Source organism: Myotis daubentonii, chromosome X (genome assembly GCF_963259705.1).
Source record: "Myotis daubentonii chromosome X, mMyoDau2.1, whole genome shotgun sequence".
NCBI classification, from domain to species: Eukaryota; Metazoa; Chordata; class Mammalia; order Chiroptera; family Vespertilionidae; genus Myotis; species Myotis daubentonii.
The window spans coordinates 58752322-58779739 of NC_081861.1; the positions used below are offsets into that span (position 1 = coordinate 58752322).

Genomic DNA, 27418 nt, shown 5'->3' on the forward strand with positions numbered 1-27418 from the left:
TTTAATGACACAATAGACTCTGGTTTATTTAAAGCTACTGATAGGCATCTTACATGGGCTGCTACATTTAAGAATAAATAAATATATTTGTATACTCCACTCCCCCCCCCTCAAAAAAAAAGTGGAGAGGACAGCAGAATGAACAGCTATCCTTGGAATTAGATGGCAGTAATATTCTAAACTGGTCCAATTTTTCCATAATACTCTCTGGCTTCCATGATATCCTCCCATCTGGCAAGATAAGTGATTTTGCAAAAAGCTTTGTATACACCCTATATTAAATTCTGCTTATTAAGGCTTTAAGAATTAAATAGGTATCTCATTAATTTCTTCTTTTGTATTTAAACACTGTTTTATTCACATTCTTGTGTGGTGAGCATAATCATTCAGTGAAAAAACATTGTTCTCAACTTCTCATGCAAGTAGAATTCTCAAAAACATCTTGGATGCATGTGTCTTTAACCACTGTTTTAAATGCCTTAAAGTGTGGCAATCACCTTCATTCACTATAATAACACTGTTCTCATCTTCTCCCACAAGTAGCATTCTTAGAAATATCTTACATATGTCTTTAAACAATTTTATATGCATTATAGCATGGTGATCACATCCATTCACTGAAATAAGGCTGTTCTTTACTTCACTTGCCAGTAGCATTCTCAGAAACATCTTATACACGTGTCTTTTTTTTCCCTGAGGGTGAAGACCTCTATTTTTTAAAATAAAAATTGTATATATTTAATATGTATGACATGATGATATGATATATATACATAGTGAAATAACAACTAGTCAGGCTAATTAACATATTATCTCCTCACACAGCTACCATTTGTTTGTGTGTGGTAAGAGCACCTAAAATCTACTCTTAGCAAATTTCAAGTGTTCAATACAGTATTATTAACTACTAGAGGCCCAGTGCACAAAATTTGTGCATGGGCAGGGGGTCCCCTCAGCCCAGCCTGCACCCTCTCCAATCCAGGACCCCTCGGGGGATGTCCAACTGTCAGACATCCCTCTCACAATCCTGGACCGCTGGCTTCTAATCGCACACCTGCCTGCCTGCTTGGTTGCCCCTCACTGCTCCCCCTGCCAGCCTAATCACCCCCAACTACCCCCCCTGCTGGCCTGGTCACCCCACACAGCCTGCTTGTTCAGTTGTTTGTTCATCCCTCACTAACCCCCCAGCCAGCCTGGTCATAGGCAGTCAACTTGTGAGGGCATGGGGGTTAATTTGCATATTACCTCTTTATTATTATAGGATAGTCATCATGTAGTACATTAGATTTCTAGATTTATTCATCCTAACTGCAATAATACATTTCTATCAATTTCTACCACATCATTCTGTGGAGAAGAAAGCAGTGATAGCAGATAATGAATCACAAGAATAAAAACCTGCTTTCCACTCTGTGTTTCCTTGTTTTTATTTCTCTTTTTTCCCTCACTCCCATCCCCTAACCCTTCTAAAATTTAAAACAGTCTCACCACAAACACTTTACACATGTACCAAATTCAAAGGGGTTATTCATTACAGACTATTCTGACATCCCAATGACTTTGAAATTAATTTCTAGAGTCTAAAATTAAAGTCTCTTTGCACCCAATTATGGCATTTGTATCACACCTGTCCCTGAATACACATTACAACTGAGCAAAAGAGCTACATGTAAAGATCTAATAGTGATGGGGGATATCATAGATATAACTAAAAAGGGAAAAAGCAGTTAAGGAAGCCACATTTGACATCACAAAATTCCAGGTTAACAAAAAAAAGTTAGACTAAAAAGCTAGAGATTGTTTTTTCCAATCATATATAGCCCAGCCGGTGTGGTTCAGTGGTTGAGCGTCAACCTATGAACTAGGAGGTCACAGTTCGATTCCCCATCAGGGCACATGCCCAGGTTGCAGGCTCAATCCCTAGTGTGGAGGAGGCAGCCAATCAATGATTCTCTCATCATTGATATTTCTATCTCTCTCTTCCTCTCTGAAATCAGAAAAAATATATTTAAAAAAATAAATAATATATAAAAGTTTCTAAGTCTGTGGCATGCATTTTGAAAGAGGCATGCATCTGCCATAAGGCCTGGCAAATGTCATAAAAGCCTTCTAAGCATTAATTTCTGATATATCAAAAAAGAAAAGAGAAATTTCAAAATAGAAAATATCTGTACATTCTATATATGTTTTAAGGGCAGAAGGTAGAGAGAGATTTTTTCTTGACACTAATCAGTTAACCACAGATTCATGAAAAGATATTAGAAGCAACAATCTGAAGCCACTTACGAGAAAAAGAGCCAATTTATTTTTTCAAAATCTTTTTTTTAAAGAGATATTTTTAATATATATTTTTATGGATTTCAGAGAGGGAGAGGGAGAGGGAGATAGAAGAGATAGAAACATCAGTGATGAGAGAGAATCACCAATTGGCTGCCTCCTGCATGCTCCCCACGGGGGACAGAGCCCGCCACCGGGCATGTACCCTAACCAGGAATTGAACCATGACCTCCTGGTTCATAGGTTGACGCTCAACCACTGAGCCACGCCAGCTGGGCTAAGAGACAATTTTATTAGGTCAAATTTAACTTTCTAGGAAAACACAGAGAACTAATCAAGCAAAAGCCAAGAACTGAAATACCTGGGAGTCATATATTGAATTCAGCTAGTAATATGTTGTTGCTTTACAATACACACACAAACACACACCCTTGTAAGCATGATGCTAGTGTATTCACAAAGGACTACAATATGCAAGGGCCAGGAAATAGAAAAAAAAGTATCCAGTTTGGATAGTGGTCTTAATTCTCAAAAACAAGAAAAAACAGGTAGAAAAACCGATAGCAATAACCCTAGAAGGTAAGTTAGGAGGTCTGAATTCTCCAGTGATGGCTCTGACATTTACACAAATCTCTATAATGACTCTGGGCCTCAATTTCCTCACCTTTAAAATGAAGATGTACAGGGTCTAAAATACCTTCCAAGTCTAAATGTAAATGAGAGTAGGTTAAAACATTTTTCTCAAATAAAAAGAATACTGGGAAGATGTTATTTCTTTCTAAGAACCCCACTCCCACGTCCATTCCAAATGAACTTAGAACAGGAAAGGAAGCATTTATAAAAAATTTTAAAAAAAGCATCTTGACTGCTAAGGTCATAGATGCTGGAATGGAAATAGCATCAACAGGGACTTGTCATAGATAAGTGAACCCAAAGGCAATGAAGTAGACCATATTATCTTTTAAGGTGCCTTCCAGCAACATTTAAGTTATATGTATTCTTCTTGAGTCCGCAGGCTAATGCTCTATCCACTGAGCCAAACCAGTTAGGGCATATATGTATTCTTCTTAAGAGAAATACTGAAAATGGCTCCCATGTATTTGGTAAGAAGAGTCTATACATTTTACTTGTCAAGTTATGTGATAACTAGACATTTCAACATATGTACATAGAAACTTTTGGTTCATAGAGTTATTAGAATGTAAGAAATTACAATTTTTATTTTATGAAGAGAATAGTAAAAAAAAAAAAGAACTGCAACTGATTCCAAAGAACAACCTAATTCAAAGTCTGGGAGGCAAAACTAACAGCAAACTCATTTATCCTCTTGACATACCAAATTTGCCACTGAGTGCCACATTTAATAGGACGTCAATTTCTTCTGGAGCTAACCCATTCTTCCAAGCCACACTTTCCACAGTTTTCAAGTGTTTTTCCAAGGTTTTATCTTTACTCCGGGAAGTTTTAAAGGGACCTAGAAAAAGGAACCATATTAAATAGTGGGGCCTTTAAAATTCTTTCAGTCTCTAGCCTCAACAATTACAATTTGGGATACCTTAAAGCAGTGGTTCTCAACCTTCCTAATGCCGCGACCCTTTAATACAGTTCCTCATGTTGTGGTGACCCCCAATTTCATTGTTACAAATTGAACATAATTAAAGCATAGTGATTAATCACAAAAACAACATGTAATTATATATGTGTTTTCCGATGGTCTTAGGCGACCCCTGTGAAAGGGTCGTTCAACCCCCAAAAGGGTTGCGACCCACAGGTTGAGAACCGCTGCTTTAAAGGAATAGCTTTATGCATAAAGTATCTTCCTAAAAATCCTTCAAAGCTTTTCAAACTCTAGAATATTTTTTTTTTTGCAAGGCAAATATCTTTACTCCTGCAGGAGGATGTACACAGACATGGTATGGGAGCACATGCACATTGAGCAGGTGTCTGCTAGGGCTTTTGTTCCTTTCCTTCACTCTTGATTGGAAGAGCTTAGGCACCCAGTCTTGCATGATGGGCTAATTTAAAAGAAGGGGTTGACCTTTGCCGTTTCAAAATGGTGGCCTCCAGAGGAGTTGCAAGCCACTGAGCTAAAGTGGTGGCTGCCTAAACTCCCTTCTTTGACAGAAAAGATTACTTGTTTATTCTCACAATTCCCCCTTTTCTTATTTAACTCTTTTCTTCAAACTCAGCTAATATTCATTGATTTTCATGCTCTGCAGTGTCTAGAAGATTATTTTGCTGTTTGGTCAATGAGGTTTCAATTAACCTTTAGATAAGACCTCTCATACATGAGGGATAATATAACATCCCACCTCTATCATTCCCTTCCATTCTCTGAAACATTGCTAAATTGGAGAAAGCATCCTCAATTTAAGAATTCTCAGCTAACTCAAAGCTGTCAATCCCTGTGGGGCCTCAGTGACGGTTCTGTTTGGCTGTGTTGTCAGAGATGAATGTATAACATTAACCCCCAAAATTACACATATTAATGCCAACCTATTCTCCCATGTCACCCTGCGGGTGGCATCTAGCTGTTCACTATCCCTTTAACTGCATCTCCAGTATAGTTAACAAGCCTTTGCTGGTTACAGTAAATATAATTAATCCAATCCACATTCTTGTTTAGAGTGGGCCACCAGAACAGGACAGATTCTAACCCTGCAGCAATCTGATCTGTGTGTACATGGGGATCAAAGAAGCCCTTGGACTCTCTCTCTTCTTCCTACTCTGTCTGTCCATTGAAAAAGGTTTACGATATGCCAAAGTGGAAGGGATACCCAATTGTATCAGAGCGCAAGTTCCACTCCATTTGCTGGGCAAGGCCCAAGTCAGGGTTCCCCAAAACACCACCAGACATCAGCACAGGGTATTGACAGTGCACCATGACTGGCTTCTGAGGATACTCAGCCATTTACACATCTGGATAAATTTCCCATAAACTCCAAGTACTGTTCCCCCCACACCTTGAGAGGCAGGAGCTATAGTTTACATCGGAGAATGGGGACCAGATTGTTTTGGGGACCCTTGCTCTTTACCTCAACAAGGAGAGAGTTTTACAGGAAGCGTTTCCCAAGCGGTTTCCTCCTGACACAGGGCAAGCACACATTCCATCTGGTTACGGTCTGAGGTCCATCCGAATGAAAATGGGACCACTTGGGCCTCTAGCCTTCCTGCCACGCAAGCGTAACAGTCGCTTTTATTTAGGGTGCGTACAGAATATTTAATCCATTCCACCCAGGCATTCGCTCCCTTATATCCTACTTCTATTTACATGGTGGTGGCAGTGGCCTAAGGGATCAAACTCTAGAATATTTAACAGCAACAGCACCTTCAGTAAGGAAAACTAAATCATGCCTTGGCATCTCTGCTCTAAACTAAAAGCACTGATTTTAGACTATAAGTTGTTCCAGTACTAGGGCATGATTCCCAAACTTTGAAATCATGTTAGGAGCCTTTAAAAAGTCCCAATGCCCAGGTTGCATCCCATACCAATAAAATCAAACTAAGAGTAGATGCCAGGCATCAGTGTGTTTTAAAGATTTTCGGGTGACTCCAATGTGCAGCAGTTTGGAAACCGCTCTGCCAGGAATGTGCTTTGCTGTTGTATACTAGTACCTAGCATACCCATATGTAGTAAGAGCTCAATAAATGTCTATTAAGCAGAGAAAAACATTAATGAGCCAAAATATGCTCTCCTTTATAATTCCTCAACAAAGAAGTCTAGAATATTTTGATAGAAATAGGACTTTCATAAGGAAAACCATCTGTCTTACCTTTCTCAAAGTATCTTACTGCTATCTGCAGAGCATCTTCTGCTTGCTCATCAGCATCAGCTTGTTCAGAATCTTCCACTGGACTGCTTTGTCCATGTTTCAAGGTGCTCCTTGAGTTGCTTAGGTCCTCTTTCAGTTTCCAAGCCAAGAGATTAGTCTGATAACTATTACTATGTTGTGAAGTTCTTGGTGCCAGAGAGCTCTTAACTCTCTTTCGAGCTGACATTACTGCACATGTTCTATGCAGAAACAAGTGTCATTACCATTAACCAACCAAACTGTCCCTTTCTACTCCACAAAGATAAGAACCACATCTGAATGTATTCTAAACATTTAGTACATACTACCTAACATACAAGTATACCATAAAAAAACTGACAAAAATCTGGGCAACAAAACTTATAGGTTAGCTTTCTCAGAAAGTCCTTGACCTAAATAGGAACAGAGAGAAACAACTCTCCAAGTTAACACTGACCAGCTGAACTGGCCTTCCTGGAGGAAAAGAATACGGGTAACATAGCAATTTTCTTAAAATGGCTATATCACATAAGTGTGTCCAAAATTAAGCCATCTTATGAACTCAATCTTACTTTCTCCCATCACTCCTATTTTTCTCCACCTCTCCTTAATTTTACTTTTCATCTTTTATGCTCCCTACTTTATGAGTGCTAAGTTAAAATTGCATAGTTCAAAAGTCAAACTGGTGTGCAAACTAAGGATTATCAGAACAGAAAAATTCCCCATTAATTAACTCACTTATTCAATAGGTAATTACTGAACATCATCTATATTCCAAGCACAGTTCTAGCTACCAGGGATAAGATCATATAATAGTCAAGGTCTCTGCTCTCATGAAACTTATGGGGGTGGTGGTGTGAGAGTCAATAAATAAGTATATAGCTAATAGTGAACATAATACACAGTGATGTGATAGAAATGAGGTGGAAGTGAGAAGCTACTTTGGAATAAGTGTTCACAGAAAGCCTCCCTGATTGACCTTTAAACTGACTTTTGTATGCCAGAAAGGAAACAGCTATGTGAAGATGTGCTGGAAGCGTATTTCATGGAAAAGCAAAACTAAGACTTGCTAAGTCCTTGAAGCAAGAGCTTTGTCTGTTAGGAAAACAGTAGCAATACCAGTTGGGAAGGGAGGGGTAGTGATATGAAAGTGGGAGATGAGGTCAGAAAGGCAGCCAGGGACTACCATACTGGGATGTGTATGCTAGAGTAAGGAGTTTGGATTTTTAAGTGGCAACTATCGGGTAGGGAGAAGTGTTAGAGAGGGGAATGATGCCATCTGATTTATGTTTTAAGGCCACTTTAGCTGCAGTGTGAAAAATAGAATGCTAGGGGTCAAGGAGTGGAAACAGGGCAATTAAAAGGGTCTTGCAGAAGTCCTGAAGAGATGTAACTGTAGCCTGAACTAGGTCTAATGTACAGCGGTGGAAAAGGTAGAAAATGATTGTGTTCGTGATAAGTGTTGGAGATAGGCTGGGCAAGATCATGATAAAATACTGGATGTAGGGAGAAGGAAAGAGAGGAACCCAGAAGACTTCTGAATTTTTGGCTTCAAATGACAAAAACTAAGGGAATGGTCGGAATGACACTCAATCCCACGTCCCTAGAGCAGATGAGACCAGAGCAGGAGAGCAATATGCGTGTCTAAACCTGTGGGAGAGTCCAAGTTCCGAGTTGTTCCCTATGTTCCTTTCAAAGAAAGGCAAGCGAACAGCTTCAGACCCCACCCGGTTGACCGATCCCGTATCTTCCCAAGGCTTCCCCGGCGCCTCCCCACCCCCCCACCGCCCGCTTTCCAGGCTCGGGGAAAACCCTACCCCAGCCACATCTTGCAGGATAGTCCTGCTCAGAAGTCAAGGAGCTTCTCTGATCTCGGAATCCCCCTTTCACGCGGTATTTAAAAGTACGTTACCTAATACACTCTTCTGTCCCCGAACCTCCGGAGTTCAAACATTACCTCCAGGATTCAAATGAGCGAGCCCCGCCTTGCGCACAGTCTTCCGCGCAGACGCAGGCGGCGACCTGGCGGAGCGGCTGCGCTCTGCTGAAGTCTGATTGGTTGGGTTTCAGCTCTACAGCGCAAGGCGGCGCGCGCGCTGAGGCTGACGCTGACGCTGACGCTGACGCTAATGCCCACGCAGACCCAATTCGGTGCGTCGCTCGCCCCACCCACTAGGTCCCTGGTACTTGTGGTGAGTGGGCCGTTGGGGCAGGAGCAAACTGATTGGCTGGCGTTTCCGCTGTCCTAATAATGTTCACATTCTTTTATTTTGCGTAAAACAGATCAGCATCTGAATCCTTGAACTTAACAAGATTAATTATAGCGATGGCTTTGCCCAGATTGACCCCAAACGTCGCGACTTGGCGGGAAAATATGAAACTGCAAACTTTGCAGTAAAGACTGCCTCTCCTATGCTGGGCAAGAGACTTAGGTTAAAGGATCTGTGACCTCTATAGCTATCATTTTCCCCATGTGAAAATAGGAGGTGGAAAGGAAGGCGGGGGAGGCTGGATCTACCCTCCTTTTACCGAGGATGGGTACCCATACCTTCAAGGGTTTGCTAAAAACGTGTCCTGGGCCAGATGTGGCACCTTGCACATAACCAGCCAAGTCTACACATAAAAATTCCTAACTTTGAGGAGTGATGGACCTTAAAGAAATTGGCTAAAATAGCAACAAAGGCTTAGTATGAGACCTGAGCGTAGTCCCTGGTTTAATCTCTTACTAGAGTAGGAATCAGAGAGGAAAGATATAAACTTAACAGCTGTCGCTGATTTTTTTTGAAGCCAAAACATATCTATAAACTGTAGGTAAAACTGTAGAAGGAAACTTGGCTATTTTAAGGAGACATGAAGAATCACAGGTTAAGTTGATGTATTTGGGAGATTACAGCAGAAATGACTGTTTATCACATTTTATATTTGTATGGTTTTTCAGAGCACTTTAATGAACTCATTTAATAATGCATGAGAAATGAGTGTTCAGTATTTCCATGGTAGCTATTCTTCCTTTTCTACTAAAACTGAACATTTCTCAAGAGTCATTTTAATCATTTCATAGGCTCAGTTGTAAATTGAAAGGGCTTTTAAGCTTTCAATCCCCCTTCTTTTTTGTAGATGATGAAACTGGGGCCTTGAGTGAGGAAATAACTTGGTTAATGTGACAAGTCTGTGACACTGGAACTTGTGCCACTTCGTGGACACATATAGTGAGAGAAACTGGTTCATCTTTATTTAATACTAGGGGCCCGGTGCACGAAATTCGTGCACTGGGTGTGTGTGGGGGGGAGTGTCCCTCAGCCCAGCCTGCCCCCTCTCACATACTGGGAGCCCTCAGGCGTTGACCCCCATCACCCTCCAATCGCAGGATCGGCCCCTTGCCCAGGCCGGACGCCTCTGGCCTAGGCGTCCGGCCCGGGCAGCGGGGACCTGCAGTGGCAGCAGGGGCGCCGCGATCACACGGGCTCTGCCCCTGCCCCTGCAGGATGTCTCTGGCTGAGGCGTTCAGCCCGGGCAGCGGGGACCCACAGCTGCAGCGGCCCCGCGATCGTGGGCTTTGCTTTAGGCCCAGGCAAGGGGCCCCTAGCTCCTGGGACTGCCAGCTTCAACCATGCCCAGCTCCCATCACTGGCTCCACCCCTACTTCCTGCTATCACTGGCCAGGGAGGCAAAGGCACCTGATTCTCTGATCATGGCTGGGGGGCAGGGCAAAGGCGGCCCCAGGGCCGCCTTTGCCCTGCCCCCCAGCTCTTAGCTCCCCCCTGGGTTTCTGATCACTGTCAGTGGCAGGGGGCTTCTTCCTGCTTTCCCTTTTGCCTCCCTGCGTTGTGCCTACATATGCAAATTAACCGCCATCTTGTTGGCAGTTAACTGCCAATCTCAGTTGGCAGTTAATTTGCATATAGCCCTGATTAGCCAATGAAAAGGGTATCATTGTACGCCAATTACCATTTTTCTCTTTTATTAGTGTAGATACCTGCAATTTTCTCTGAAATCATTCTTCTACTTTCCCCTGACATCACCTAATGAAGCAGAATTCCCCAAATCTGGAAATTGCATTGAGATCCTAATTTTATAGCTTTCGATCACAGAGGTGTGGAGGAACCTAAATGAGATTGGAGAATTGGTAATCTTAATATATTAAGTGACTATACATCCCCTTCTCTTTCTTCTCCCTTTTCCAGGCAAAAAAAGAGCCCAAATCCCTTGATATTACCCTTACTTTCCAGATTTTCAATATTTGTCCCAACGGTTTCCTCCACATTTCAATTTTTTTATTTTGAAAGAATGAGAGAAATAAGACAGAGAGGTATCAATTAATAAGAACAATGACATTGAAGAAATACAATAATTTACTCCACACACACAAAACACCCCCACCCCTTTTCCCATTCCTGGCACAATAATATCAAAACCATCAAAGCACATCTAACAAGAGGAAACATCAGTATGTAATGAAGAAAGCAAATTTTCATACTGCTGGATCCAACTAGCCCATATCAAATGTCCTTCCCTCAACTAAACTCCACCCACTGGAATAATAAAGAAGTGCAGAGGCGACAACATTGGGGGTAACTTAGATCTCTGCTTACACTAGCAAAGTTCAATGAAAATTCAATAGGAGTAGTGAATCTATTTGTCAGGAAAACACTGGGTACAACTCTTCGGTCAAATTTCACATGATTTAAGAGAACAGTTTGAGATTCACAGACTTCTAACAAGACTAATCCCTGCTCCCTCAGCCACAACAGTGGAGAAGCTGTCAAATCCTGGTTAGCTGCTGAGAATAATACTTCCAATTTCATCACTTGAAGAACTAGATTATCTATTGACTGCATATATTCCTTATTTTAATTAAACTCAATATGGAGTATTTAAAATTTAAACAACTGTTAAAAGTATAGGCAAATTAATTTTACATATAACTCAGTGCCTTAAGTTGAATGACCTTTTTCTTTAAGTGGTAGGTTTAAGTTTTCAGTTTAATTTATCAAGGGATTCCTCCATCCCATGGGAATACATCATTTGTTTGATACCAAAAGTAGATTCTCTTTATAGGAGATTTATGTTATTCTGTCTTCACTAAACTGGGTTTATAAAGGGAAGGATACCTATGCAGGATTAGTTCAAGATCAGAGCCTTTTCCTCCGCATGTGCATGCACACACACAGTAAATACATTTTCCCACACATACAGTCTCACAGTCACATGCTTGCTGGAGTCCATCTCACAAAAACACTTCAGTAGTTAGCCATATACATGTACATGCAGCAAGATGTGAGAGTTCCCCAGAGTGATTAAAGATGGTGCACATATGTCTGTCTATGTGGGGAGGTCATTTTAGGGTATAGGTGTACACAAACTAACAGGGCCATTAACTTGTAGATTATATTTTCCCTTCACCCCCCCCCCCCAAGATAAATAAAGCAAATGAAAAACACACAGTGACATCTTCCTGGGTATCATGGAGGCAACTGCCTGGAAGGTCCACTTTTTGCACTTCCACTTTTCTATGACAACTTCATTTTGCCCTGAGGGGCCTTCTCATATAAGGAGGGCTGCTCCTCTGCTTTCCCCGCATTTCCTATGTTTCCTTGGGGTGAGAACTTCTTCTCAGAAGACCGGTCTTCAGGCTTTCGGGCAATCAGCAGGCGGCAGGTGAGTAGGATTCCAAACACCAGGGCATGGGCATAGCGTTTGAGAGGATCACCGACTAGCTGATGGAAGAAGAGCACAACCAACACCAGCAAAAGCAGGAAGAAGTTGGCCACATCTTTGGGACGTCCAGGCACAAGGGTCATGACAATGCCACAGGCCACCTCAAGAGCACCAATGCTTTTACGGAGGAGAATGGAATTGATTCCCATTTTCTTCAGCAGAGGAAGTGCTCGGACATAGGTCTTGTAAGCACGTTTCTAAAGTGGAATACCATAAGGAAATCACCGCATTACCTATGAAGTTAACACAAGAAAGGTCCTCCTTCCCCACCATTCCCTTTCCACACCAGCCAAGGGTATCCCATGTTTTTTTACTGTTCCCCAAGACAAAAGCTTTGTAATTAAGATAAGAAGGAAAGCAAGCAATCTGCTGAGATCCCTGTAATTTAAATGATTTAAACTGTAGTAACAGCATGGAAAGTAAGAGAATTTGGCTTTATAGTTTAATTTTTTTCCTAATTATAAATCATAAACAACATTAAGAATTTAAAAGAAAATTCATCAGGTCCATAAAAACTGGTACAGATTAGTCACATCCACAAGTGCCTGCCTTGTCCAAACCCAGATGCATATGAATATCAACAAAAATGAAACAAGGCAAGGCACAGTATAGTAAAGCCTCACTAATTTGGACTTCCCTAATTTGAAATCTATGATAATTCAGAAACTTCAGCTGAGCTGGAGCTTATATTTGTGACATTGGTAAAAAAAAAAAAAATGTGTCTGTGCTAAAGCAAGTAGAAAATTTAAATGTCTGTAAATGTCAGTCCCTTGTGTATCTTTAAAATATAGTAAGACAAAAATTATTCTCATGGTCATTGAGATAAATCCCCAGGCCTTTACAAGACACTCCTTTGATTAGCTTGGTCCAACTTCATTAATTTTAATTCAACAAATACTTATTGAACACCTACTATGGATTATTCGATGGAGATATACAGATGAATAAGACAGGGTCAAGAAGCTCTTGGTCTAGTGGGGGGAAAGAGATACATAAAGAGCATTATAAAGCAGCATGGTTAGTGGTATATAACAGAGGTCTGCACAATGTCTAATTGTAGCCCAAAAGGAGATATCATAGGACAGAGGAGGGAGTCACTGGATATATTACAAAGTAATATAATTAGATTGACCTTAGCCTAATAGATAATCATATTTTTCACTATTCATAGTGGCCTGATCCTCAGAATAAATTGATAAGATTTTATTGTGTCTCATTGGGTTTGCCCACTGCTTTGTTTTCATTAAGTATCCATTAGTTCATTCAATATTTATTGTTTCCTTATGCTAGGCACAGGACTAGGTACTCTGGATAGAGATATTAATTATTCAAAGGCCCTCTCTTCCTGAAGCTTGAGTTTATAAGACAAAGAATAGTTATGCAAATACATAAGTGCAATAAAGTATTATGGGTGAGTCTGGCTGATGTGGCTCAATGGTTGAGCATTGACCCATGAACCCAGAGGTTATTGGTTTGATTCCCACTAGGGGCACATGCCCAGGTTGCAGGCTCAATCCCCAGTAGGAGGAATGCAGGAGGCAGATGATCTCATCAATGTTTCTATCTCTCTGTCTTCCTCTCCTTTCCTCTATCTCTAAAAAAGCAATGAAAATATTTTTTTAAAAGTATTATGGGTGCTGAATAAAATTATGTAAGTGGGTACAGTGGAGGTACACCTGAGGGAATGGTCAAGTCTTCCTAGATGAGGACTGAGAAAAGCTAGAGTAGAATCTTAAAAGAAGAACAATTGTTTGTAAGATCAATAAAGAAAGTGTATTGCAGGCAGGGGAAGCCGGATGAGCAAAGGCCCTGAAAAACAAATTAGACTGGTGTATTGTGCATACTTCCCCAGTTCAGCATAGGTTGGTGGAAGGAGGGGAGACATGAAATTGGGGAGATAGATATGAATCAGATCACATATGTTGTGTTGTGGAGCTAGACATTATCCTATAATCAAAGGGGAGCAATATAATTTGCTTGTAAGGAAGCTGCCTCTGGAAATAATGTGGAGGATGGATACAAGAGGTATGCCTGGAAGCAAGGAAACCAGGTAGAGACCTGGACTAGAGTAATGACAGTAAGGCTAGAGGGAAGGGAACAGAGTCAACGATACTTTGGATGCAAAATCAACAGAATTTGATGTCTTATTGGATGTGGACACTGAGGGAAAGATAACTCAAGAAAGATTCTCTGATCTCTGGCTTGGGTGCCTGGATAGAAGTTTGGGAATGAACATAGGGGAACTGGTTGGGAGTGGCAGAGGGCAAGAAGGAGTGAGGAATTTAATTTGGGTTTTTTCTGAGATGAAGTATCTCTAAGACATCTAAGTGGAGACATTTGGTAAAACAGTCAGTAAGAAAGGTCTGCAGTAAAAATAAAAAATGGATAGTCATCACTGTGTCCAGGTAGAATGTATACAGTGGGAAAAGTTGTGTGACACACATTTAAGAAATGGGGACAGGAAAAGTGTCCACAAAGTAGACAAAAGAAACTATGGTCAGAAAAGTATGAGGAAAACTAGCAGAGACAGGGTCATGGGGGCCAAGAGGAGTTTTAAGAAAAGACTAGTCAAATAAATATTCAGAAGTGGAATTGTTGGGTCATATGGCAGTTCTATTTTAATTTTTTATCAACTTCCATACTGTTTTCCATAGTGGCTGAACCAATTTACAATCCCACCAACAGTGAATAAGGGTCCCCTATTCTCCACCTTTATCAGCAAAATAAAAACACTAATTTGAAAAGGTATATGCACCCCTAAGTTCATGTACAATAGCCAAGTTATGGAAGCAACCTATGTGTCTATCAATAAATAAATGGATAAGATGTCACATTCTCTCTCTCTCTCTCTCTCTCTCTCTCTCTCTCTCTCTCTCTCTCTCTTCTCTCTCTCCCACCCCCGGAATATTACTCAGCAATATGAAAGAATGAAATCTTGCCATTTGGGATACTATGCTTTTATGCTAGCAGCTAGAGGCTATTATGCTAAGTGAAATAAGTAAGACAGAGAAAGACAAATACCATATGATTTCACTTATATGTGGAACAGAAACAGACTCATAGATATGGAGAACAAACTGATTGTTGCCAGGGGGAGGTTGAGGGGGATGGTTGAAAAAGGAGAAGGGGAATAAGAGGTACAAACTTCCAGTTAAAAAATAAATAAGCCATGGGAATATAGTGTCTAGAACAAAGAATATAGACAATAATATTGTTAATAATTTTGTACAGTGAGAGATGGTTACTAGACTTATTGTGCTGATAAATTATAAGGTATAAAATGTAGAATCACTATATTGTACACCTAAAACTAATATAATATTGTATGCCAACAATACTTTAATAATTTAAAAATTAAAATAGAAAAAGGAAGATGATAGTCAAAAGCACCAGATGCAAGACAAGTATTATAAGAATTGGGCAGAAAGCCAACTTGACCTCTCAGAAGCATCTGGCACTTAGAATAGTGTTCATACTCTCTAGGTTTCAAACAAATGTTAAGTCATTTCTCTCACTTCTGGACAAGTGAATGCACCCTTATTTCATGAATTACCATGAGTGGTACAAGATAACCCTCTATGAGGACTGTTAAAAGACAGATGGCATAGTTTAAAAAGCATGGGTTTGGATTCAAACAGGCTTGGGGTCAAATCCCATCCCTGCCTCTTTCTAGTTGTGTGTCCATAGGCAAATTATTTGAGCTCTCTGAGCCTCATCTTTCTTAGTAGGGCTGTGACTAAGGTTAAGTAAGTGAGGCTATTTACCTTGAGTAAAAATTTTAAGAGAGTACCAAAAATACTAATTGATTAAGGTAAATAATATCCATAACAAAAAAGTCAAAATTTTAAATAAAGGCAGGATGCAACTCTACATTTGCACAACCCTGCCTCACTCACCTCTCCCTAATCCCATTCCTGTATGATCCTGTCTTTATTTAAAATTTCACCGTACCGTAGTCCCTACTCTGCTCCTGAGCATATAAGAAAATACAAGATGTTAGTCTTCCTACCTCTTTCCATTTTAGTTTAAATTGGGGATTTTCAGAGAAAAATTAGGAGAGAGGTTGACCAGTAGGAGAGTAAAACCCTGGGCTGAATTGAGCCAGACCCACATGGAACAGAGCAGAGCTGAGGGTTAGGTCACCTGGTGGTGAGGAGAAACCTGCCCATTTCCCCTCACTATTAATCTAGATGCCACCTGCCCACTCTCTCCCCCTCTGCATTCTGGTGACTGTAGTAGGGGTACATTAGGGAAAGAAATCTAGACCGAAGAGGTTTGCTTAACACTTTTAAATAAGACTATTTCTATTAGTAACACAAAGCTTTCCAGGAGGCAATTACTAAATCCTAAATGTAAGCTTCTGGCATGATGAACACGGTAGCGAAGAAGAATTTCTTACCATCATTTTAGAATCAAACCTTCCAGATGCTGGCTGAGTGGCTTCTGCAAAGTGCTCCTTTTTTGGTTAGGGCTAACCACCCATTATTCAAGAATAGATTCTGATCTACACTATAGTGGAATCTGTATCCTAGGGCCAAATTCCAGGCCTTTAAATCAAGTTCCTGTGACTTCCGTGATTTTTTTTCTCTCTACTTGGCGTAACTCCATATTACTTTTTCAGTTGTTTATCTAACCTCTTAAACTGCAACTGTGGATATTTTTATGCAGCTGTTGTCTCTTTCTTTCCTCCTTTTCTCAAGAAGAAACTGTATTTGGGTAAGTTATGTCATCAAATCATTAGTTCAAAGCTGAATAGGTACAGACAGCATCTATTCTCCAAGACTCCAGACAGGGAGTACTTAATTTGTTAGAAATAGAACTAAGCTTAGATAGGGTCTTGATATCATAGGAAGTGTTTTATTCTTTTTTTCTGTGGAATAGGATGGAGATATCAAAAGATTGCCAGTCCCATCAATGTTTAGTCCAGGCCACCTCAGTTCTAACATTAATAATAAAGAGGGTTGTTGTAGGAATAAAGAGGCTTGACTGAGTGACTCTCCCAAAAGACTCTTGCAATTCACTGTGTTAGGTCCATTTTCTCTCCATTGCAATGACCCAGACACTGTAATCACAGTTTCCTATTAGGGAAAGGGAGCAAGAAAGAGAATGTTTCAAATCCCGTAATCAAAGGCAATCATTCAGCAATATCCTTGGACCAGGATTCTTAAGATAAGCTAAATTCCAATTTCCCTTTTGTCCCTAGATTGCTTGGAGAAAATTGCTAAGTATTTTATTACCTCAGTTTCCCATTTTGTAAATTAAATAAGCATTTTGGAGATTTAGTCAAAGAATCATAGCATCATAGCATCAACCAAGGGCCATAGGTACACATTAATGAACTACACCATTAGAAATCCATAAATTTACAAACCACAGTAATTATTTTAATAATAATAGTGTTGAATCAAGCAGATCCATTCTTGTCATGTGGGGCGATATGACTCAGTTATGAATCAAAAGCATATGTAGTTTTCCTTTAGTCATACCTTTTTTTGTCATTTATTCTTCACAATATTTCACAGTCCATGATCTCATATTAATGACATTAAATTTGAAGAGCTCAAAAATGTCTAATAATATTCATCTTTAATTACAATTAACAACAGATCCAAGCCAGATACTAGGATAAAATAGGAATATGGAACAAGTGTTTTGGTCCACTTTAGTTCACCAATGCCAATTAAGTAAAAGAAAAAATAATTTGGCTGATATACTGCATTATCCCATTTATATAAAGGTCAAAAGCAGGTAAAACTAATTTATATTGTTAGAAGTTAGTATACCAATTGCCCTTAGGGAGGTAATAACTAGAAAAGGCCATGAGGGGCAGTTTCTGAGGTGCTGGTTATGTTCTGTTTCTTGATGTGGGTGCTGGTTACATAGGAGTAAATATTCCTTGCACTTAACGTGCACATTTTAGTATGTATGTTATACTTCAATAAAATATACAGGGAAGAAACTATATGAAAGCAGAAGAGGATACTGACAAAAATACTTGTCAAAGCCCATGCTATGTACACGACAAAGAGTGAACCTGATGAAGACTATAGACATTAATCATTATGTATAAATATTGGCTCATCAATGGTATCAAATGTAGCACACTAATACAAGATGTTAATAATAGGGAAAGTAAGGGAAAGGGGATATATGGGGACTCTGTACTTTCTGCTTAATTTTTCTGTAACCTACAACCCTCCCCAAAATAAAGCTCATTAATTAAAAAGAAATCTTAGTCTGGTTGCTATCTTACACCATAATGCCTATATAAATGCTGCAAAATTTACTGACTCAAATATGATTTACCTAAATCCCTGTAGGAGAAAATGCCACATGTGGATCACAGATCATTTCTTAAATGCAATAAAAAGCCATTATATGTTTAATTGCCAAATATCCACATGAAGGATAAACACATTTTAAGCACTACATATAAAATATAATATATAATAAATATAATATACTAGAGGCCTGTTGCATGAAAAGATTCATGCAATAGGCCTTCCCTTCCCCTGGCTGCCAGCATTGGTTTTCCTCTGGCACCTGGGACCCAGGCCTTCGCTCTGGCCAGAGCCTCCTTCAAGCCTTCGCTGCTCCAGCCGGAGCTGCCTTCAGTCTTCGCTCCACAACTTCGCGCCTACATATGCAAATTAACCGCCATCTTTGTTGGCGGTTAATTTGCATATCTCGCTGATTAACCAATGGGAGGTGTAGCAAAGGTATGGTCAATTACCATGTTTGTCTATTATTAGATAAGATAACCACTTCATAGAATGCTCACCTAAAGAGGAAGCTGGGAACCCTAGTCCTACTAACAAAGGTGGATCCTTCCCTGATTGCATTTTAGGGCAAAAGAGTCTGATTTCTACTCTCAGTCAAAAGTCACTCTGAAACAAGCACAATTGTTGGCCACTGAGAGGTTACAAGCTCCCTGGCATAAGCTCCATTGTAGTTTAGCTTGGGATGGCTAGCTATGGAACTAAGCAAAGTCATTTTACAGCTCAGGGTCACCTTCCTCTCTGAGGGAATAAACGTACTGTGCCACTTCAGAGAGCAGTCACATCAGTGAATTACTGTCTTATTGCTTAGTTGGAAAGCAATGAATGGCAGTGATTGGAAGCATAAAAGATTACCTATGGACATTAAATAAACTGCCCAAACATATCTGGAGTGTTTGCCCAGGGTTACACAAACAGGAGGGCACTTAACTATAGATAAGCATATAACTCAAATCAACAAATCTTCCCTATGATAGGATGTAAAGAAGCAGAGACTTGCCCTGTCTTCCTGAAGGCCAAAATCCCGTGGCTTCATTGTGAAAGGATTTTTGGTGTTTCTTTTACTATTTCTTATGTGGCCCCTTGTGCTTACAGGATGGAACCTCTGCTATAAGGAGCTGAATGTACAGCAAGTAAACCATTCATATTTTCCTCATCCCTACACAGATAGCTGCTTAGCAGCATTTGTGAGTGCGCTTTCCAATTTCAAGTGAATTAATAAAGGTATTTGGTCAGAGGAGTGGTTGGTCATGTTAAATTCCCATGGGATTTAGAATACTTCATAATGACAACTTCCTAAATCTGGAGGAGATATAGGACAACATGCACAACCTGGGATATTCAAGAAAGGCACCTGGAAATTCTGCATGGGATCCACTGTGCATTACCCAACAGCAAGTGTGGACTTTTCAATATTAGCTGATTGCTTAAAGTCTATTCACCAGGGAAAATGAAAATAACATCTTGCTCTTCTATATGCCTGATTTTAACCCCTCGATTTAGGAATTCCTCAATTGAGGAAATCACTGCATTAAATAGAATCAATTATCAATATCACCTCACTCAGAACATTTTTGGAACACCTATCATATCCCAATACTTTACCAGATGCTTCCATATGTAATCTCAGTTAATATTTACAACAATCTTCTGAGGTAGGTATTATTATCCTCATTTTATAGATCAGGAAATTGGGGCACTAACTCAGGATTCAAACTATATGACTCAAAACTTATACTCTTTCCACTAATTTCTCCTGGCTTCCCTAGTAGAGACAGGAAAGAAGTTCATGGTCATTTGTCTGTTTGGTTTTTAGCAGTGATCCTTCAGAGAGGTGATAACACCTAAGCATTGCACTAATGACTTTAGAACAATAAAAAGAAGTTGGCAGAAAAGAAAAAAATCTGAATTTGAAAAATTGATTTCAAAGTGAAATGAAACCCCAAGGTATGAATTGTGGCAGTTGAATTTATGCAAATTTATACAGAAAAAGGAGAGAGAATCCATTTAATGACTCCTCTATTGAGAGTACTGAATCACGGAATCTGCTTACCCTATGATCTTGGATCAGTTATCCATCAGTAAAATAAGAATAAATAATAATAATGAAAATAATAATAAATATTAAAACATTTCAGAGTTGTTTTAAAGAACAAATAATATTAAAACAACAGCAGCAACAATATTTTGAGATCTTATCAATAAAGGCCACCACTGTCAATATAAGACTAACTCCATTGATGCAGAGGAATCATTTCTAAATTGAAAACAAAAAATCCCAGATAATCATCTCAGCTGATCTAAGGTTGGGGTCCTGAGGGGCTGTAGCTCCCTTCTAAGAATCAGGAAATAGCTCTTAAACGGTATAATTGAGAATCAGAGAGAAAGCTGAAGGATGGTAACCAGCCAAGACAGTGCTACAGTGATTCATTCATTCATCCATCCATTCAACAAATATAAATTAAGCACCTTCTTTGTACTATAACTGAATTTCCCTCATTTCCTATGGGTTCAAGAATAAAGCTAGGTCAGTCCAGGCACTATTCAGTGGGCCCTACCTCAGACAGCCATCTCCAGCTTGGGGCCCAGTGCTCAATGCAGGAGGGGGCTCTGAAAAAGGACAATCTAAAAATCCCTCCCAAGCTTAATACTATTGTGAAGTCTATCTTCCAGCTAATTTAGATATAGTTCTTCCATTCGCTCCAGGTACCCCTGAGCACAGAAGCACAGAATTATGTGTAAACACACACACACACACACACACACACACACACACACACACACACACACACAATGGTTCTGTACTGCTGTATTAAATTATATCTATTTGAATATGTTCCTTTGAAATCTTCACATTTGTTTCTTCTGCCTTTCATTAGATTGCAATAGACGGCTCCACTCCCTAAGAAGAAACCTACTGTAAACCCATTTGTGGCTGCTCCTCCTCATGAGCTCCTGCCAAGCTGGTAGAAAGCTTCCTGGTGACTCCATTTTAGTTGGATTGCCTGAAGAACCTAACACTGTACGTAGAGTGCAACTTAGGGAGTGGGGGGCTGGAAAGCAGCTGAGCAGGGTCTGGGGGACAGGGAGTATACTGAAGAAGGGTACTGTGTCCCCAAGGAAAGGGAAAGCTTAAAATACCTAAGGTGCACAAAAACATATAAATATATGCAAAGTAAAGAAAAACAAGAGCATATTCATTTATTTGTGATCTAACACTACACTACTACTGCCAAGACAAAAATGTAGTGGCATTCCCCCTCCACCCAGTCCCTCTGCCTTTAGTGACTTTTGCTACCTCATCTCTCCTCTGCAGGTTGCCTTGGATACTCTGACCTGATTTTAATTTAATCTGGTCAAACATGTTGGGAGGAGGGGAAGGAAGAAGGAGAAACTTATTAGAATTTGCCACTGGGGCTAGACCCGGGCCCTTGAGTACCAGCTACCCTCCCCCATCCCAGGGTGATCCTGTGGTGAGGGAGACATGGAAAGCACCAGCTCTAACCCTGAGACAGAAGCCAGAGCTACCTGCAAACATTTTCTGAGCATCTACAATTTATTTGCCAGTCTCCATCCACATGCAGCTCACGCTGAGGGGCCCTGGAAGATTCCACAGTGGGCTCCAGGATTGCTATGTATTCCTATCAAGCTGTGGGGCTATTCCTCCTTGCCACAGCCCTAAAGAGGAGTCCCTCTTGCCTCTCTTCTCTATCTCTCTCTTTCTCTCTCTCTCTCTCTCTCCTTATTCCTTCTCTAAGCTCCTTTCCTTCTTGACCTTGAGAACCCAGTAATGGGCTCCCTCTTATTTCTGGCAGTCTGGCAAAAAGAAAAAGTGAGAACCAGCTTCTCTTCAGCTGAGGCTGGGAAATAAAGAGTCAAAGTGACAGGGGGAGAGGCCAGAAACTGAAAGTGCTGGAAACATCCCCTGCCATCTCCTCCTTCTCTAAGGCAGAAGAACAAGTCCTCTTCATGCGAACTGGCGAGCCCAGCCCCCAGGTTGCAGAGATGTTTTGGCCAGTCACCTTCTGTGATTCCAACTCTGCAGAGGGGAAAACCTTCAGAGGGCCTGGCTCTGGGCATCCAAGGGAGGCAAGGTGGGGATTAAGGACTATTGCAGGAGAGAAAAGGCAGACTTTGCAGATTGTGCAGATTAGCCCACAAACATAACAAAATAAAAACAAAACATCCAGCTCTCCCCTGAGAGAAGGTGAAGAAGCAAGCTCTTGGTGACCTTTATTTGGGCCAAGACTGCTTTGTCTCAAGGATACAGACACACGCCCAGGCTGCTAGGGGAATACTATCAGCTCTCTGCTAGCAATGAGGAATACCTTTCCCGCCCCTAAAATTTTGTTTTAGTAGCCCATTCTCTCCCAGCTCTTTCCCTTCTTCCCCTTTGTTCTTCCCGAAGATAAACTCTCCTGCTTGCTAAACTCTTAGCTCCAAGGGGAGGAATCAGACTTGCAGACTGGTTGCCCGACTTTGGGTGTGCTGGAAGAAGGGAAGGGTTCCTGCTGGTGACAGGTGTTAGGCAGGTCTCAGCCTTCTGGATTGCTTGGGGATTGAGGGGTACTCGCTGGGTAACCCCTCCCCCAACAGGCATTCAGTGGCTGAAGAGCAGTTGCTCTCGGCTTAGCCCACAAATAAAATCTCTGCTGACCAGCTGCTTCTTCCAAGCTGTAAAGTTGTTGGGAAGACCGGAGGGTCCGGGTGGGGTGGGGGTTAAGGGGATGGGACTGAGGACTAGGAAGAAAAGACCGGGAGAGGAATTCGCTATCCCTTGCGGGTGGGCTCTTCATCGCCCATTTGCTTCACTTACCATCTCATTGTAGGCATCCTTGCTGAGCCTGGGGGTCAACTTGATAGTCCCCATAAAAACAAAGAAGAGTCCTAGGGCCACTGAGAGGGCCACGACAGTTACGGTTCTGGGGGATGCCATGGAGTCACCAAGGCTGGTCCCAACTAATCCTCTGCTTTGCGCACCCTGTGTGTCTAAAGCGCTGGCAGTTAAGACAGAGAAAACAAGAGGGACGCTGCAGAGGCAGCAGGCAGCTAGAATGACAAAGGGAGAGGAGGGAGCTGGAGAGAAAAACTGAGATCCAGATTCTACCTCTCTCACTACAACAATTGCTGGGTCCTAATGCCCTACGTCAGCTCCTCACTGGCCAAAAGCACAGTCTCAAAGTTAAAAGAAGCCCTAAACTGAGATGGAAACTTGAAGTCTTAAATGGGGGAAAAGTAGGTTAGGCTTCAAACTCAGTTCCTGAGCTGCCTCTAGACTGAGGATTAGGAATGACCTCATTTCTACCACGTCCCACCAGGCGCACTTTTCTTCTCTATAGTCCTCTGTCATTCATTTTTTCAACCTCTCTCATTTTCTCCCCTTTCCTTTCTCTCAGTCAAATCATCAGTCCCCAGAGTTGCTGTTTTCTGCAGTTGGTAACACTCAAGGATAAAACTGCAAAGTTGTCAGATTTCATTACTGCCAAAGAAGACTTTCTCTTTATCTTCCTCTAAAACCTTCCATGGCTCCCATTGCCCAGTGGTTTAACTCCAGAGTTTTAAGCTTTTCATTCAAGATCCTTGGCTTATCTTCCAATAGCTCCCACTGCCAGGTGCCACCCTTCATCTCCTCTCTACTCGTGGCCCCATACAACCTGAGCTTTCCAACCTCCACTATATTCCCTTTCACTACTCCCTCACTCTTCACTAACATTCAATCTTTTCTTCAATGTCTCCTCATTCATAAAGACTTCCCTGATCCATTCTCAGCTGGATTTTATTTCTTTCTCCTCTGATTTCCTATAAAAACCAATATTTATTGGCTGTTTTCTGTTTATTTATTGAAAGTGCTAGGCACTACCCTTTACTTGTATTAACTAAGTTATCTTTACAGCAATAACATGAGCTAGGTATGAGCTCCCATTTTATGTATGAAATATTGAAGGATAAGGAAGTTAAGTAACTTGCCCAAGAGTATATGCTAGTAAATGGAGAGCCAGAATTCCAACCTAGTCAGCTATTTCCAGAGCCTGAGTTCTTAACCATTGCTCTACTGCCTCTCCATATAATAATTTACATAATCAGTATGGCACTTACTTGATATTGCTTAGCACTGTAATTACACACACACACACACACACACACACACACACAACCTATTTGATAGGCAGTGTTCCAGAGTCAGCAGTCTGGAGTCAGACTTAGAAGGTCCAGGTTTTAAATCCCAGGTCTGCCCCTAACTCTGTGGCAGATAACTTATCTGAGCCTTCATTTCTACATTTTTGCATAACTTATCTGAGCCTTCATTTCTACATTTTTAAAAATATATTTTTATTGATTTCAGAGAGGAAGGGGAAGGGAGAGAGAGATAGAAACATCAATGATGAGAGACAATCATTGATAGGCTGCCTCTTGCACACCCCACACTGGGGATTGAGCCTGAAACCCAGTCATGTGCCCTGACCGGGAATTGAACCATGACCTCCAGATTCATTGGTCAACGCTCAACCACTGAGCCATTCCAGCTGGGCCATTTCCACATTTATAAAATACTAGAGTCCTGGTGCACAAATAATGCACAGGTGAGGTCCCTCTAGGTGGCCTGCAGGGATTGGGCTGAAACCCGCAGTCCAACGCCGCCTGCAGCTCCTACCTGCTGCTCCCGCTCATCCTGGCCCCACTGTGCCTGCCACGGGCACATACCCAATCAGTCCTGATTGGGAGAGGCTCACGCTGCTGCAGCAGCTCTTGACAGGCTTGAGCCCTGTGTCTGGCACCCTCCCAAAGAGAGTGGCCTGCGGGATCAGGCTGAAACCGGTTCCCTAACATTCCCCAAGGGGTTCTGGATTGCGAGATGGCACAGGTCAGGCTGAGGGACCCCACTGGTGCATGATGGGGCCAGGGATGGAGAGCGGGAGGGCTCTAGGGCATGTTTGACCCATCTTGGCTGGACCCCAGCAGCAAGCTAAACTACTGGTCAGAGCATCTGCCCCCTGGTGGTCAGTGCATGTCATAGCAAGCAGTTGAATGGCCTTAGCATATCATTAGCATATTATGCTTTGATAGGTTGTTCTGCTGTTTGGTCTATTTGCATATTACCCTTTTATTATATAAGACTAGAGGCCCGGTGCACAAAAATTTGTGCACTCCGGGGGGGAGGTGGTCCCTCAGCCCAGCCTGTGCCCTCTCGCAGTCTGGGACCCCTCAGGAGAAAACGACCTGCTGGCTTAGACCGGCTCCCGGGTGGTAGAGGGCAGGCCCAATCCCTAGGTGCAGCCCCTGGTCAGGCTCAGAGCAGGGCTGATTGGGGAGTGGGGGCACCGCCACCTGTCATGCACAGAGCAGGGCGGATTCGAGGTTGCGATGTGACCCTCAGTCACGCTCAGGGTAGGGCCGATTGGGGGGTTGGGGCACCGTCCCCTGTCACACTCAAGACAGGGTCGATGGGGAGGTTGCGGCGCCACCCCCTGTCACTCACAGAGCAGGGCCCATCAGGGGGGTTGGGGCTCCGTACCCTGTCACTCACAGAGCAGGGTCAATCAGGGGGTTGGGGAGCTCCCCCCTGTCATGCACAGAGTAGGGCCGATAGGGGAGTTGGGGCACCGCCCCCTGTCACACACAGAGCAGGGCCGATCAGGGGATTGGGGCACTGCAGCCTGTCACATATAGAGCCACAGGGCGATCAGGGGGTTGGGGAGCTCCCACCTATCAGGCACAGAGAAGGGCTGATCAGGGCGTTGGGGCACCTTCCTCTGTCATGAACAGAGCAGGGTGGATAGGGAGGTTGTGGCCCCGCCCCCTGTCACACACAGAGCCGCAGGGCGATCAAGAGGTTGGGGAGCTCCCCCCTATCAGGCACAGAGCAGGCTGATCAGGGCATTGGGGCGCCTTTCCCTGTCACGAACAGAGCAGGGCAGATAGAGAGGTTGTGGCCCCGCCCCCTGTCACACACAGAGCCGCAGGGCCATCAGGGGGTTTGGGCACTGCCCCCTGTCACACTGATCCCAGTTCCGGGAGGCCTCACGGCTCCGCTGATCCTGGTGCTGGGAGGTATATTACCCTTTTACTATATAGGATAGAGGCCTGGTGCATGGGTGGGGGCTGGCTGGTTGCCCTGAAGGGTGTCCTGGATCAGGGTGGGGGTCCCCACTGGAGTGCCTGGCCAGCCTGGGTGAGGGGATGATGGCTGTTTGCAGCTGGTCACACTCCCTTCAGAGTGGGGGTCCCCATTGGGGTGCCTGGTCAGTCTGGGTGAGGGGCTGAGGACTGTTTTCAGGCTGGCGGGTGACTGAAGCTCCCAACCGCTCCTTTTTTTCTTTTTCTTTTTTTTTTATTCTTGGCCAGCTTTAGCTCTGAGGCTTGGCTCCAGCTCTTAGGCCTCCGCTGCTGAAAGCAGGTATCTGGTTTGTTTGGGTTCTATAATTGCAACACTGTTTCAACTCCAGCTCTGAGATCCCAGCTGGCTGAAAGCAGGTTTCTGGGGTTTTGTTTAGCTTCTATATTTGTAACAATGTTTCAAAATGCAAGCTCAGAGGCCGGCAGCAGCAGGCGGGGAACGTTGGAGTCCTCCATCACTGAAGCAAGCAAGCCTCATGTTCGCTTCAAGCTTCCTGGCTGCCGGCTGCCATCTTGGCTGGCAGTTTATTTGCATATCGCCCTGATTAGCCAATGGGAAGGGTAGTGGAGGTATTGCTAATTACCATGTTTCTCTTTTATTAGATAGGAGTAGAGGCCTGGTGCATGGATTTGTGCACTGGTGGAGTCCCTCGACCTGGCCTGTGCCCTCTCACAATCTGGGACCCCTCAGGGATGTGGGAGAGTCAGTTTTGGCCTGATCCCGGCAGGCCAGGCCAAGCGACCCTACCAGTGCACGAATCCGTGCACCAGGCCTCTAGTATGCATATAAGATGTTTGGTTAATATCTGCCCCCCCTCCTCCCTTCCCTCTGAGATTCATCAGTCTGTTCCATGTTTCCATGCCTGTGGTTTCTTGCTCCTTCATTGAGCGTCTGCCCTCTGGTGGTCATTGGGTGTCGTAGCCACTGGCCAATTGGCTGGTCAGCTGATTAGCCAGTTGCTAAGGCTTTTATATATATAGACTAGAGGCCCGGTGCACAAAAATTTGTGCACTCGGGGGGGGAAGGGGGGTCCCTCAGCCTGGCTGGTGCCCTCTCGCAATCTGGGACCCTTCAGGGGATGACCACCTGCTGGCTTAGGCCCGCCCCCCGGGGGATTGGGCCTAAGATGGCAATCAGACATCCCTCTGACAGCCCAGCAGCCCTTGGGGGATGTCCACTTGCCAGTGGGGAGCAGGCCTAAACTGCAGTCAGACATCCTTAGTGCTGCTGAGGAGGCA

At 42.6% G+C, this 27418-nt stretch overlaps 2 protein-coding genes across 2 annotated transcripts in view; both read right to left on the reverse strand.

Annotated features, from left to right (window-relative positions):
• CENPI (centromere protein I) overlaps positions 1 to 8104 on the reverse strand; it is a 78014-nt gene extending 69910 nt beyond the window's left edge. Inside the window, exons 1-3 of the mRNA XM_059680145.1 lie at positions 7981 to 8104; positions 6051 to 6289; positions 3614 to 3751 (exon numbers count right to left, since the gene is read on the reverse strand). Of these exons, the coding sequence (XP_059536128.1) occupies positions 3614 to 3751; positions 6051 to 6276 (364 nt within the window). The 5' untranslated portion in view covers positions 6277 to 6289; positions 7981 to 8104. The remainder of the gene's footprint in view (positions 1 to 3613; positions 3752 to 6050; positions 6290 to 7980) is intronic.
• Positions 8105 to 10344: 2240 nt separating this feature from the next.
• Positions 10345 to 23147, reverse strand: TMEM35A (transmembrane protein 35A). Its single transcript, XM_059680146.1, has 2 exons — positions 22881 to 23147; positions 10345 to 11983 (listed from the first exon to the last, which is right to left on the reverse strand). Exons 1-2 carry the CDS (start codon positions 22998 to 23000, stop codon positions 11579 to 11581), a joined length of 525 nt encoding a protein of 174 aa, XP_059536129.1. The 5' UTR covers positions 23001 to 23147; the 3' UTR covers positions 10345 to 11578.
• Positions 23148 to 27418: the final 4271 nt, after the last annotated feature.

Excerpts from the sequence above, each read along its gene's own strand:
- TMEM35A (XM_059680146.1), bottom strand. The coding sequence starts at position 23,000 with ATGGCATCCCCCAGAACCGTAACTGTCGTGGCCCTCTCAGTGGCCCTA. Across the intron at positions 11,984-22,880 it reads AGGATGCCTACAATGAGATG|AAACGTGCTTACAAGACCTA; the intron begins GTAAGTGAAGCA and ends ATTCCACTTTAG.